The sequence below is a fragment of the Scylla paramamosain genome, chromosome 11, assembly GCF_035594125.1.
Source record: "Scylla paramamosain isolate STU-SP2022 chromosome 11, ASM3559412v1, whole genome shotgun sequence".
NCBI classification, from domain to species: domain Eukaryota; kingdom Metazoa; phylum Arthropoda; class Malacostraca; order Decapoda; family Portunidae; genus Scylla; species Scylla paramamosain.
The window spans coordinates 1009158-1025000 of NC_087161.1; the positions used below are offsets into that span (position 1 = coordinate 1009158).

Genomic DNA, 15843 nt, shown 5'->3' on the forward strand with positions numbered 1-15843 from the left:
TGGAGGGCATGTTTGTTTTAGAAAGACCAGATTAGTGGCACATTGCGACATATCAGGAAATAATGGTAAAATAAGCATTTGGTTTTACATACAATTAACTCTGAAATGATGATAAAATAGCATTGATAACTGCCTGTTCATATAATTACTGGGGAAAGAATGGTTAAATACAGAATACAGTTATTCCTGAAATGAAGATAAAATAAACATTCATAACTGGCTGCGCATACAAATATTGCTGAAACAATGATAAAATAGATTTACAACTGCCTATACATACAAACGGTGATAAAAGAAACATTCCTGACAGCCTGTACATACAATTATTACTAACATTATTCATTTTAAGTCGATCACATATCAATTGCATCAAAGTTTCATTAAAAATCTGAGAAAAACAGTGAAATGAAAGGAAAAACTGTTAAATCTGAAAAATGTGTCTGCACATACATAATGATCACAAATATTCACACAGCCACACAATTTGCTGTCTGTGAATATTCTTGCTTATCCTAAACAGTACTCGTACTCAGGATAGAACAAGAAATAACTGGTTCAAGCTTAATAAAGTTAGATAAAAAAAGAGATAGGAAGGAATTGGTTCTCAAATAGAATACAGAATAGACTTACAGAATGGACTCAGTAATCAAGTTAGTGTAAGTCATTAGGGAACTTTAGAAGAATATTAGACAAATTTATAGATGGGGATGATAGGTGGAAATAGGTGGGCATGTTTTATACTAGGACTGCCACGTGTAGGTCTGATGGCTTCTTGCAGCTTCCCTTATTTTCTTAAACTCAATTACATCCATCTTATTAGAGAAAGAATTCATCTGTAGCTTCACACACACACACACACACACACACACACACACACACACACACACACACACACACACACACACACACACACACACACACACACACACACACACACAAAACACGCCTTTCATGAACAAACTTTGAAATACATCCATTCATCTCCTTTTTCTTTACTTCCACTACAGCTAAACTTTACAGATGTGATGGGTACTTATCCTTCTATTTCCTCTTCAACACCCTGCATCAGTTTACACAATACATCCTAACTGTCATCATAATAATCATAACTATTTGGTGAGGCATCAAGAATAGTTTACTCTTTGTATTGTTCATTTCTATGCTCTTAATTTCTCTATATTTTTTCAACTAATAAACTTTTGCTATCTGTCTACTTTCAATTATGCATCTTCCCTATCTTTGTGTGAATGACTAGCAGTGGTGGTGGTGGTGGTGGTGGTGTTGACAACTATACTGCTTGTGTTGGCAGTGGTGGTGGTGATGGCAGTGCTTGTGGTGGTGACAGTGGTGTTACTAGTAAAAAACATAACTGGAGGTGATGATAACAAGCTCATGGTGATGGTGACAGTGAAAACATAGCTAACTGTGGTGGTGACTGTGTTGGTGATGGTGATGACAATGAAAACATAGCTAGTAGCAGTGATGGTGACAAGTATAGTGATGACAACTAGCTATGGTGACAATACCTATCAAACAATGCATTCAGAACACTATCAACACTATCAACAATACATCATTTTCAAAGATGAGGCAAAACTGACACTAGAAAAACACTCAATTATCAACATTCAATTAATCTAACACACTTACTGCCACTGTTTTATGTGTTTTCTTCAATCAGGTTCTTAGTGTTGAATCATTAGGGAGCCTTAAAAGAAGATTAGACAAATATATAGATGAGTATAATAAGTGGAAAAAGGAAGATAGGTTTTATACAGGGATTGGCCACATGTAGGCCTGATGGCTTCTTGCAGCTTCCTTTGTTTTCTTTTGTTTATTAAGTCCCCTGATCTGAGAATCCAAGTTGGCACGTGTTACAAGGAAACTCACAGGAGATTAGAGTTAAGACTGAGGAAGGATGCTAAAGAGAGTGAAAAAGAGTGTAACCAAGAAACATAAGCCTGAGAAAGGATACTAAAGAGAATAAAAAAAAGAGTGTAGCCAGCAGATGTAAGACCGAGGAAGGGTGCTAAAGAGAATGAAAAAGAGTGTAGCCAGGGAACATAAGCCTGAGGAAGGATGCTAAAAGAGAATGAAAAAAGAGTGTAGGCAAGAAACATAAGCCTGAGTAAGGATGCTAAAGAAAATAAAAGAGTGTAGCCAGAAGATGTAAGACTGAGGAAGGATGCTAATGAGAGTGGAAAAATGTAGCCAAGAAATATAAGCCTGATAAGGATGCTAAAGAGAATAAAAAAAGAGTGTAGCCAGAAGATGTAAAACTGAGGAAAGGTGCTAAAGAGTGGAAAAGGATATAGTTAGATGTAAGACAGGAAAGATGCTAAAGAGGGTGAAAAAGATTGAGGAAAATTGTTAAAGATGTTGAAGAGATGCAGCCAAGAACTGAATGGAGTGTTTCTATAGATGTCATGGAGTGAACTATGAGGTACGAGCAATCAGCAGCAGACCTGTTGACCTTTACGTGGCTGTTTGTGACAAGCTGCATTAATCCAAAGTGAAAGACTATTGTATAAAAGTAAAAGATGAATCTAATAATTATTCCTACACTAAAACACTAAAAATTGCTATTTGAAAGAAAAATAAGCACAAATATAATGTAAACCAACTACATTACACTACAAATAGCTACAGAACACACTTATAAACCTGAATAACTTGGATGTCAAGAAATCATATGTCAAACATTCTTTGTAAATATCAACAGCTGAACAGCTACTAAATATTATAACCATTTCTTTACTACTCCTGGCATATTGTAAGGAAATTCTGGTGATATCTGGAGGGTGAGAATATAAAATAAGAAAATCAGGAGACAACACAAGACTAGATGATCTACATGTGATCCTTCTGTGCTTGGAGGCTCAGTGTATGTGAGGAGGATGATGATGGAGATAGATGTACACAGCAGGAGAGAGGAAGATGTAAGAAAAGATTTATGGATGCAAAAGAAGACATGCTTGTAATGGGTGTGACTGAGGAATTACCAGAAGACTTTGTACATTAGTAAAGAAATAGCCCGAAGAAGAAAGACAATGAACCAACAACCTCACAACCTGAAAAGTCAGTGCATAGCAGATAACACAGAGAGGCATCAAGGACCTCCACAGACACCAATTCAACAGCTCCCCCTGCATCACCATTGGCAGGGGAGATGAACAAGGCTTCAAAAAGTCAAGCTCTTCTCTCTAATCTTCCAGGAACAAAACCAGGTGCTGTGGGATCAAGACCAAATAAAGGCATTTCAAGATGCTTCACAATGTAAGTTTTAGATGTGCATTCAGACGGTCATTGTAAGAGACTGGCATCTTCTGTGGGCATTTCTTTGACCTGAACCCCTCTTACGTAGAAGAAAATAATGATAAATGTGTAAATGAAATAACATCAACAAATAGACACTGTAGTTGTTATTATTATCATTGTTATTATTATGATGATTAATATAGGGAAAAAATATCATGAATGGCATCAAAACTACAGTTAATATTCTACACTTTGGCTAATGTAGAGCTAACGAGTCAATATATTCCCATCTATTTTTAAACTACTCATTAATTCATGTCTCTTGCTGATCAGACAGCAGAAAATAATAAAAACAATTGTGCATTTCACTTTTGGTAGATCAGGTAAGCACTTTTTCACTTTTTTTTTTTATCTAAATGTTTAAGTACCTAACTGGATTCATTCACCATTACACACACACACACACACACACACACACATACACACACACACACACACACACACACACACACACACACACACACACACACACACACACACCTAAACCTCACATCACCACACATACACGCCATCCACCTTCCCTCTCCTCCTCCTCATCTTCCTCTTCCTCCTCCTCTTCCTCCTCCTCTCCTGCAGGTTGGGGAAGTGGCCAATGGAAGTCACTTGAAGGAGGTGTGGGGAACTTGTGGTGGTGGTGGTGGTGGTTGTGGTGGTGGTTGTGGTGGTGGTGGTGGTTGTGGTGCTGGTGGTGGTGCTGGTGGAATCGCTGTCTCCTCAGGTGTTGCAGGTGGGAGCGCAACACCTCGGGGTCCCAGGGGTCAGGGCGGGGCTCTCCGTACACCTGGGGGCATGGAGGATCAGGTTTAATTAAGGAAGGGATGAGGGAGAGTGTTGTTATTAAAGAATGTAGTGGAAGAAAATGAGTAAGAGGAGGTAATACTTAAATTCCCCCCCCCTCTCTCTCTCTCTCTCTCTCACACACCCACACAAGTAACAAGCCAATAAAATGCATTACTAGAGGTACTGATGCAAGAAAACAATAAATATATGAATCTTAAAATCAAACATGCTAGTGTGATTATAAAAACAGGACAAAACAAACTTCATTCAGTACTGTATAGCTACAACACATTAAACACACACACACACACACACACACACACACACACACACACACACACACACACACACACACACACACACAAAAAAAAAAAAAGCAACAAATTTAAACTATAACTTGGACTCTGAAATGAACACTTTAATATGAACTGTGACCATGTAAAACAAGAAAAACACATTTAAAGACCACAATAAGACAAATACAACTTCACATACACACACACACACACACACACACCTTGTTTCTGAGGTTCTCCAGCAGGTTCTCCATGGCAGGGCTTCCTCTCACATCTCGGAAGTCCAGCGGTTCTCGACCATACTGTAGGGAAAGGCAGAGGTTCAGGGAGGCAATACTGTGGGCGGAGGCAGAGGGGTAAAGAAATAGTAATGTATGTAGGATGGGATGAAAAAATAGGCTAAGTTAGAGAGTGGTTTTGAATATTCCATGCATAATAGTGGAATCATGTACTGAGAGAAGGAATGGGATGAAAATAAATGTTCAGAGTTGTAGAGATTGGAAATGCCTCATGTGTCACAACAGAATCATGTACATTGGAAAAGAATGGCTTGAAAAAAGAGGCTAAGAATTAAAGATTTTAAATACAGAGCGAGGGAGAAAGAGAAAAAGAGAGCATCATACACAAACACAAACACAAACACACACACACACACACACACACACACACACAAACACTTGGAATTACCTAAATAAAGATGTGGTTATAATGGACAGTGGAGACATGTTTAAAGAGAAATTGGACAAATATAAACATGAAGGCAAGGCAAAAAGAGCTTTCCTTGACCCTGCAGAGAACAACTAGGTAAAGACACACACACACACACACACACACACACACACACACACACACACACACACTCACTCACCATGTCCAGAGTATGCTCAGAGCAGCCAGCATCCAGCAGGGCAGCAGCAAGGGCACCTCCCCCCTGCAGGGCAAGGGCATAGTGCAGGGCAGTGCGACACCATGGGTCCCTCACCTCGTCTGGGCAGAACCTGGGATGGCGGTGACAGGATGAGGAATATAAGGCAAGTAGAGATGGGCAGGCACTGGCAGGACCTCAGAATGATCATAAATAGGCAAAAAGGTGGCATATGACAGTTAATGTGACAGGAGTTGGCAGAGACAGAACCTAGTGTGTGACAGCTTGGTGACAGGACTTGAGAATGATAACAAACAGAAAACAGGAGATAGACTATGATGAACATGAGATGGCTGGGATAGCAGGGACAGAATATGAGGGTATGACATAAAAAGACACTGATGATAATAAATAACACATAAGAAAGGTGTTAGACTGTAAATGTGACAGGGGATAGTAGGTACAGAATCTGGTGCAAGGGGAGGCAACAAGAGATACTTATAATGAATACAAGACAACAATATGGTAGACTATAATACATGTGAAAGGAGTTAGCAGGATGCAGGGCCCACATTCAGAAACACTTTGCTCTCTCACCACAATTGTTTTCCAAAGCCACAGAGATGATAAACTAATTCACAAGAGAGCTTCTCCTGTTAATAACATAGAAATCTTGTTAATTTGTCACTAGAACTGTAAAAACACCATTAAAATCCATGTCACTTCAACTAGAGCCTTTTAAAAGGTAGTGGAAGTCTGATGCAGAAATGGTGCAGAAGTCCAAGAACCTTCAGTGACAGGATTCAAAGGTCTCTGTCAGCAGGGGTGTCAGCTGGGGAGGAGGGGCACTGGGGGAGGCAGGGACACTCACCTGGTGGTCAGGGGAGGGTGTTGGGGGGAACCAGTGCCCTGAGGAGGCTTGAGGATAAGGTCCAGCGCTGCCAGGTGGCCATGCAGGACTGCCCAGTGCAGCAGGGGCATGCCGTCACCCTGGGGGAAGAAGAGGAGGAGGAGGGTAAGAAAAAGCTGTCAGGGTTTCTCTCTCTCTCTCTCTCTCTCTCTCTCTCTCTCTCTCTCTCATTTTCTCAACAGTAAGCTAAAGTGCATTTTGCATCACAAAAGTCAGCTGAAGTATTCAATAAAATGAGGGCATCAAGAAAACAGCAGTAAATAAGAAAAAACATCATTAAATAAGAAAATGTGCAAACAATAACAAGAAATATGATTAAAAAACCTTCAAGTGGATCAGTCTCATCATTTACCTCTCTCTCTCTCTCTCTCTCTCTCTCTCTCACCTGCAGGCGGCCCCTCCACAGCACATCAGACAGGTGGAAGGTGTCGCTGTGGTAGCCCTGCACCACCTCTGCCACCACTGCCTCCCCGACACCCTCCCCCACCGCTGCAAACACCTGTGCCAGGAATGCCTGTGGGAGAGCACACACACACACACACACACACACAAACACACATACAGTAAGTATAAATTAATCTGCAAGCCATATTTACTTTCTTATATACACTTATTAGAACACACACACACACACACACACACACACACACACACCCTCAACGCACCTGACACCTCCAATACTCCTCCAGGAACCCCTTCACCTCCTCCAAGCCCCCTTCAGCCACTTCCCCAGCAGCGGCAGCCAGCGTCACCAGCCGGCCGTACCCCCCCAGGGCCAGGGCGGCACGGCAGGAGGGGTGTGGGGTCGGGGTGGCCAGCCAGGCAGTGGTGTGGGTGTCCAGGAGCTGGGCAAGGTGGGGCCGGCCTAGTCTGATGGCCAGGTCGTGTGGGGTAAGGCCTTCTGCATCACGCTCACACACCAATGCTGGGCCTCCTGTGGGTGATATGGGGATGTTGGGATGGTATAGGTGTGTTAGGGTTATATGGGGGTGTGTTGGGGTGGTATAGGGGTATATTGGGATGGTATAGGGGTGTATTGTGGTGATATAGATGTGTGTTGGGGTGTGTTGGGTGTGTGTTGCAGTGATATAGGGGTGTGGTGGGGTGATAAAGTATAGCAGATGACAGGAATATTTTTTTTATGTAAAGTGAAAAGGTTTAGTCAAAATTAGAGAAATGATGGGGTGACTGGGTGTGGTGATTGATAGGATTAGAGGGATTAGATCAGGTAAGAATGTGGATTAGAGGGTATAGAGATGGGGTGTGGTCTTCCAAGGGGTGATACTGGGGACTGTTGAGGTGATAAGGTAAAGTGGATGGTAGAAGTGTACAGAAGTTTCTATTATTTTATGTAGGTGACAGAAAGGTTATAAAAGAAAGGCCCACTGAAGGTACCAGTCCACAAAGAGAGGTGATGGGTGAATAAGGAAGATATGAAAATGGGATCCTTTTCATCTTCTTTATCTGTTGACATGTCCAGGCCACCTCACTCTTGCCTCTCTTGGTTTGCCCACAGTGTAATTTTATATTTGTAAGTCACTAGATAAATAAAACTAGGTAAAGTAAGGAATTACCACCTTGAATGAGACTTTTCATAGCCTTTTTGTTGCCCTAGGCCAGAATCTTATCTTATAGATGAAAAAAGTTAACAAAAAAAAGTGAACAAGGTAAACACACACACACACACACACACACACACACACACACACACACACACACTCACCTACACACACCAGGGCCTCCACAGCCTGGGCTGACACACCCCTCTCCACAGCCACCCTGAGGACACTGCCACCACCACTGCTGCAGGCCCGGGCCAGCGCCTCTGCTTGTCGGGAGCCTGGAGATGGCAGGATGTTGGCCAGCACCTCAGCAGGCAGCCATGGCTCCAGTGCCTCAAATACCACGGCTGACTCTGGGTGGCTGCGTCCTGTCTGCGGGAGGCTGGTGGTGAGTAAAGGAGAGGAAGAAGAGGAGAAGGGAAAGAGGGAGAAGAGGAGAGGGAGAGAGGGATGGGAAAGGGAGAGGGTGAGGGATTTTAACTGTCATCCCACAGTCCATCCTACCTCATCTCTAGCTCATCAATCTGTCTACTCTTCCTCTTACACTGAACAACTTATCTGTGTATCTATTCTTGCCTCACCTTACTCTACACTAGTGTCTTCAAGCTTTCCTCATCACAATCCAATTTGATTTTGTATACTGCCTTCACAACCCTGTACATTCATTCTGTTGTATCTTTCCCCCTCTGAGATGAAAACCAGTTCACACACAAGCACCCACCCACACACACACACACACACACACACACACACACACACACACATACACACACACACATTATTACACTTCACTTGCTATCTATAATCTATCTATAATGTGGCAACTCAATAGACAAGAGCTTTCCACAACACTGCACTATCTCATCTACCTATCAACACTTCCTATCTTCCAATCCCGCTACATCACCAAACACACCCTTACCTACCTTTCCAGCCTCACCACTCACCCTGAACACAACCAACACCTCCCCATCCCACCCCACCCCAGCACCCACCTACCCCATCAGGCAGCATGTGGGCCAGGCAGGAAGCTCCATGGCGGCATAGCTCCCCAGCGGTGCGGTAGTGGCCAGCACGCACCACAAAGTACAGTAGAGGGGCAGCACGCTCACTCAGCCGTCGGATGTCCAGGTTGAGTCTGGGCCGGGCGGATGAGGCAAGCAAGGCACAGACGGCTGGGAGATTGTTGGCTAGGCAGGAGTGGACTAGTGCCTGTGGGTGGAGACAGAGAAAGGGGATATTTTAGTGATTGTGAGAATGGATGAAGGGGAAGGAGAAGCATTTAGAAGTCAGGGTTAATGAGAGGAAAGGAGGACAGTAATTTAGATCTTAGGGAGGTTGTCTATTGGTGGACGAAGAGAGAAAAGGAGATGCATTATTTAGAATTCTGAGTTTATAGGGGAGAAGAGAGGTATTATTTAAAACTACTATAATGGTTATTTCAAAAGGCCCCTAAGCAAGATGATAATGTAGGGGTCCCTCTCTTTGTTGGTCTCCCTGCTCCTTCTTTCAGTCCCCACAGCAGCAGGTGAAGGGACACACACCAGGGAGGGCTGGATGGAGAGCAGCAGGGAGGTGATGGTCTCATTGGCAGTGCTCTGAGCTACCTCCAGCAGGGTCATGCCCCCTCGCCGCAGGTCAACCTTGCACCACGCATTGACCAGCTGTCGCACCTGTCAGGAAAAACAAGTGTGTGTCAGTGTTGGGTCACTTTTTTTTTTTTATATATAGGAGAGGGTTCTGATCCAAGGTAACAAAAAGCTATATGAAAAAAAAAAAAGGCCCATTGAAGGTGCCAGCTGCCTAAAAATGTTGTCCAAATGGTTATCAAATTTGTGGATGTCTTGAAGTCTCTCTCAAGTTAACATAGAACACAATATAAAAAAATGATGGAAATTGCAATAACTCATCCAGCCTTCATATGGTGGTCCCTGTGCTTGCTGAGTGTTGAAAGGAAATTTGAATCCTATGAACACAACATGGTAATGATTCTGTTATGATCTCATTGTCTTTAGTCTTACAACCTGGAAGTCTTTTAACAATCATATCCCTTACATCCATTTCTCATCCTCCTCTCCCATCACCCTCACCTCCTATCACCCATCTCTTCCCATCCATTTTATTTTGCCATTCTGTCTCTCCTACTAGTAAGGACCTCAAGGTTTGCTGTTTGTCTTCCTTTGTATATTCACTCCCCTCTTCTGTAATCCCTCCTCCTCCCATCCTTCCTTCATTCCTCTCTCCTCCAATCCCTCCCACCCTCCTTCTCTCACCTTGTTCACATCCTCCTCAGCCACAGCACGCCACAGCCCCGGCCAGTAGAACCTGAACAGCCTACACACAGCCTGGGCGGGGCAGTGAGGGCGGCCAGGAGAGGGAATAAGAATAGACTTTTCTTGTTCATTTCCATCAACTTTGTATTTCTCTTCTTTATTCTCTTCAGCTTTGTCTCCATGTTCATATTTCTTCTCTATCTCTTTCTCTTTTTTGTTCCTGTTCTTTTTCTCATTTTCATCTTTAATCTTGTCTGTGTGTTTCTCTTCTTCCTTGCTGAGTCTGTGCTGTGCCTCTCCCTCTCTCTCTCTCTGTGCTGCAGCCGCCACCTCCACCCACAGCGGGCACCCCTTATGCTGTGCCTCAAGGTCAGCGCCACACTGCAGCAGCGCATCACACAGGGCTGCATCACCTGTGGGAATGCATCACCACTGTTACCTCCACCACCAATGCCAGTCATCACTTCACCACCACTGTCAGTCATCACTATCACCTCCACCATTTTCACCATCAATACTAGACACTTTTCATATTTTTTTTTGTTGGCAATGGTCTTTACACACACAGAACAAACTATGTATTTCAGAAGAGGAAAAGAAAGACATCTCATTAGATTTTTTAGGAAAGCGACAATTAAAAAAACTTTTTATGTAGTTTTGAAAGGTAGTGAACTCTGACCCTTACACAGAAACAACAGCAAAAGCAAATGCACTTTTTCCACATCCCCACACACCACAAACATCCATCCACATTATTCAAATCCACTGTCTCTCAGCCATACACATCCTCCACAGCATTCACATCCACTTTTTTCCCACCTACACAGCTTCCTCACCTTCCTCATCCACATACAAACCTCTCCTGGCATCACAGTGGAGCAGCATCAGTCCACAACCATCCACAACATTCAAATCCACTTACTCCAAGCCACACATACTCTCCACAGCATTCACATCCACTTTTTTTCCAGTTACACAGCTTCCTCACCTTCCTCATCCACACACCCACCTCTCCTGGCAGCATAGTGGAGTGGTGTGAGTCCGCATCCATCAACAGCATTCACATCTATCCCTGCATCACACAGCATGTACACAATGCACATGCGGAGTCTGTGGTGCCTCTCCCCTCCACTCCCTCCACTCCATGGTGGGGCAGGTGGAGTGGGGGCAGGCTCCCATTCCACCTGATCCACCTCACCCCCCTCCTGAGTCTTTGAAGGGGGAGTAGAGGGCCAGGGTGGAATGTGAGTCCTGCCTGACTTGCATATGGTGTGAAGTGGTGTGGAGCCGTCCTGTGAAGGTGGAAGAGGTGGATGGGTGGTGTTATGGTGTGATGATGTTGTGGTGGTGTTCATTATGTTACGTTGCTCAGATGAATGTGAAGGAAAGTGATGCACAGTTTGGTCATGGGTAGTCTAGTAAATAGATATACTGTATATATAAGTAGGTAGTACATTGATAAATAGTTAAGTATGTATATAGATAGACAGACAGACAGACAGACAGACAAATGGGCATACAGACAAACATAGATAAGTAGATATAAGATAGTAAGATAGATAGATAAATAGATATAAAAACACTTACATTTATACTATTTCAATGACAGCATATGAGGAAAAAAAAAGACACAAACACACACATACAAACACAAACACACACATGGACTTATACCAAACCAAAGCCACAGAGAAGGAAGGCAGGCACAAAGGGAGGAGGGGCTGAGGATACAGTAACTCAGCAACAAAGTTAAAACTGTAGCATTAAGAGAGGTGATCCTCCTTTCTGTCACTGGTGTGGCTTCCCCTGCACTAGAGAGAAGGACTAGTTGTGTGTTGCAATGTACAGTACCTTCCTGAAGACCTCACTGCCTTTGTTATTAGTGTTGAAATATCCCTTATTCTTGATTGATTTTGCTTTAGTGACCATAAAACAGTTAATTAATTATTAAAAGATTACTTGTTTATATATTTTGGATTTCCTCTTTTTCTCTGCCTGTTTCACTATCACTTTCATATTCCTTCCTTCTAGATGATTTGCTCTCAGTTGGTTTTGCTCTTCAGAAATCTTAAACAGTTTTATTATAATTGTTAAAAGACTTGTACTTGTTTATATAATTAATTGTTTTCATTATTGGTTTCACTATTGCTAACATATTCTTTCATTCCTTGCAAACACCTACATGATTTATTCTAGCTCCACAGTGACCATATAAACCTTTGTAACTATAAAAGAAAATCACTAACTGTTTGTATGATCCTTCTTTTTCTTCACTTTAAGATTTCATTACCTCCTTCACCACTGCCAACACATCCCTCCTTCCTTGCAAGCATCCTGTTGATTTATTCTCACTCTACAGTAACTATATGCTGATTTGTAAGTATGAGATTAATAAAAAAAAAACGTTGAAATAGCTCATGAAAACTTGTGTTATCTAGAATTTAGTGGGATGTGGCTGACCAAAAAATCTATCAGCATCTTTAAGTACAGCAACACAACACAAAGCCACACATTCACTAGTACCTCCAATGCAATACCACAAATTTCACTGGTAATTTTAACACAACACAATGCCACATAACACCACTAAGTTCACCACCAATGCAACATAACACCATGTAACACCACTAAATTCACCACCAACACAACACAACACACCAAAGAATTCACTCGTATTTCTAACAATGCAACACCACAGAACAAAACACAGCACACCACATACCACTAAAAAAACATTCATCACATCTCTATCACTACACAACACCACAGAATTTCCCAGCAACACAACACAACACAGCGCACCTCACCACACCATGGCTTCTCCTTGGACCCAGCATTGTACTTGTCAAGAGCTGCCCTCACTACTGCAGGGTCAAAGGTCAGCACGGCATCGTGGAGGTCACGCAGGTCAGGATCAGGGTCACTCATCTTAACTGTGCTGGTGACCTTCTCCTCCTCTCAGCATCATGACCCTGGTGGTTGTAGTGGTGGTGGTGACATGAATGGCAGTGAACATATTAATTATTAGCTTATTTTCTGGGCAGCACCTTCAGTTTGATATGGGTACATGGGGGTAAAATAAGCAAGGTTAGTGACTTCAGAAGGTTAGGACAGTGTAGGGTGTATGGGGGTGGATACTCCTTGCTTGTTGACAAACTTTTAGGAATTTCCCCAAAGTGGTGTTTTCTCCTTAGATTTTCTTGAGATGTCCCAAATTTGGCCAATTTTGGTCTTCCTCACCATAAAACCTCGTTGTCTTGCTTGTCCTGGAGGGTGATGACAATAGAATACATCAAAAGCTGTTATTGGTAAGATTTACTAAAGGAAAATTATTTCCAAAGATAGTTTGGGTTGGATTAGTAAAACACAAAAATTACACAAGAAAACATGAAATTTCGATATTAAAAAAGAGGTAAATTTATAGTTTAAGCCAATGTCCCCAATCTCTACCCATGGCCCACGGCGTTATTATTAATTTCCGACAAGTAGTGTAATCATTAGAAATGATGTGAATAGTGAGAAGAACAAAATGAGGTAGGTTATTACCACGTAGTGTGTAATGGCTTAAACTATAATAAAACCAAAAAAGATCCCGAGACACTCACCAAAAACCATAACAATGTATCAATCTGACTATTCCAGCACATTCACTTATCCACATATTCATCCGTACATTACACTTCACTAACTGACTATATAACTGAACGCACATGCTCTCTTCTCTCCTCTCATCTTGCCTTATCTCACGTCAGTCAGTCAAACATCACCAAAAATATACAAAAACAAACATAACACTGCCACCAGAAACATTACTACACGCACATCCATTCATTTAAACACCACCAATAAAAATCACTGCGAAACTAAACACATTACCACCTACTTCTTCTCTCCTCTCGTCTTATCTCGCGTGAGTCAGCAACGCATCACCTCTCCCCTGCTCTCCCTTCCCTCAAACTGACCGCTCACGGGATTAAAAGGGCGAGAAATGCAATGTTTACGATGCCACGGCGGGATTTAAAGATTGCGTCATTTGTTATTATTATTTGGACCAATCAGCGTGGGAGAGGCGGAGGCTGGACGGTCGCTGATTGGCGGAGATGGCTGGGAATGGGACCCCTCTCTTGATCAATAAGCCTTCACGTGTTCGAATGCCTTTTTACTGACTAAATATGTACCTTAAGGCAATTCAACTCCATGTGTTATACCCATTATGACCTCTTCTACCTATTCGTGTCCTGATATTGCGTTCAGGTGATCATTTTACGGATATATCGCGGAAAAATCAACATTATCTCGCATCTCAGCCTCCATTCCTAGTCGGCGCAGGGTAGGGAAGCCAGGACAAAACTCTATTGGGCTTGAATATGGTGTGAAATACAATGCACAAGTCTACACAGGGTTTATTCATTCATATATAACATGTTTCTCAAGCGCTTTTATTAACAGACTGGCAACTACGCACATGCCACGGAGAGTAATTAACTTTAGTCCTCCATCGCCTGAAAGAAAATGCGAGGTTTATTTTTCAAGGAGAAACTAAATTATTTCTTTCCTGAATGGAATTTATGGTGGTAATTATATCCCTCGACCACTGAAGGAGAGGTATTGTTATTATTATGGTTATTATCCATAGAAAGGGGCAGGGGAGGAGGGGAGGAGGGGAGGAGGGAAGGGGAGAGGATGTAAGGATGTGTGTGGGAAGGATGGATGGAGGAGGAAGAGGAGGAGGTGGTGGTGGTGGTGGTGCTGTTAATTCTTTACTTACTCTGGTCGTTCTCTCTCTCTCTCTCTCTCTCTCTCTCTCTCTCTCTCTCTCTCTCTCTCTCTCTCTCTCTCTCTCTCCTGCCATCCTCCATGCTCCCTAACTATCCTTCCCTTTCCCTACTCTCCTTCATTCCTTTTCCTTCTCTCCTTTCTCCCTATTCTACTACAGCACAGCGCTTCTTATGACGCCACAAGGATAAGGACACCCTATTGGTCTTCCCAATCATGACGTCATCCCCTATTGTGACGTCACTGGTCCTTCCTCAGTGACGTTATCAGGAATAAGGAATTGCACGTGTTTCTATTAGCTAAATAAATGAATAAATAAAATACACAAACAAACAAATAAGTAAGTAAATAGCTAAACAAATAAAATATAGAAATATGGATTAAAAAATGGATATTGATAAAGTGCAAGAGTCGAGATAAACATTTAAAATATAAAGATATGAAAAATTTGAAGGGAAAGAGGGGATCAAGGTAAAACACAAAGGAAAAACTAAAAAAAGGAGATTTGAATATGAAATCAAAAGAGTGCAAGAGTTAAGATAATCGTTTAAATGTATATAGAAGATGTGAAAGATTTGAAGGGGAGAGAGGGGAACAAGACTGAACATAAAGGGAAATCCTAATTGACTTAATGCGTAAAGAGTGTTTTGTTTATTTTAGGTAAAAAAAAATATGAGATTCGGATTAAAAAGGAGATCTGGATATTTAAAAAGAAAGAAAGTGTTAGGCAATCGTTAAAAATATACAGAAGACATTAAAGACTAGTACGGAAGGGGAAATAAGATAGAACACAAAGGAAAACCAAACATTACTACCATCTACTAACATTACCACCATCATACACATTATATTAGTAACGCAGAAACTGATGCACCTCATACTCCACTCATGTCCTCTCTCTCCCCTTTCATCCCTTCTTTCCTCCCCTCCTGCCCTCCTCTCCTCCTCTTCCTTCGTACCTCCCCTTCTTTTTTCCTTCCTTCATTCCTTCCTTCCCTCGTACCTCTCCTCGTCCTCTCTACCTTCCTCTTCCCCTTCCTTCTTCCCTATTAGCCTACTTGTC

At 42.3% G+C, this 15843-nt stretch overlaps 1 protein-coding gene across 10 annotated transcripts in view; it reads right to left on the bottom strand.

Annotated features, from left to right (window-relative positions):
- Nucleotides 1-15843, bottom strand: part of LOC135104751 (uncharacterized) — an 89980-nt gene continuing 74137 nt past the window's right edge. For 3 of the 10 annotated variants that reach the window (XM_064012312.1, XM_064012311.1, XM_064012309.1), the window contains 13 exons: nt 13162-13270; nt 12807-12976; nt 11014-11296; nt 10005-10417; nt 9276-9404; nt 8731-8943; nt 7893-8103; nt 6835-7103; nt 6555-6683; nt 6131-6249; nt 5263-5392; nt 4616-4696; nt 1-4099 (listed from right to left, as the gene is read on the bottom strand). In XM_064012312.1, the coding sequence (XP_063868382.1) occupies nt 3806-4099; nt 4616-4696; nt 5263-5392; nt 6131-6249; nt 6555-6683; nt 6835-7103; nt 7893-8103; nt 8731-8943; nt 9276-9404; nt 10005-10417; nt 11014-11296; nt 12807-12932 (2397 nt within the window). In that variant the 5' untranslated portion in view covers nt 12933-12976; nt 13162-13270 and the 3' untranslated portion in view covers nt 1-3805. The other 7 variants (XM_064012314.1, XM_064012310.1, XM_064012318.1 and 4 more) reach the window with 7 other exon arrangements.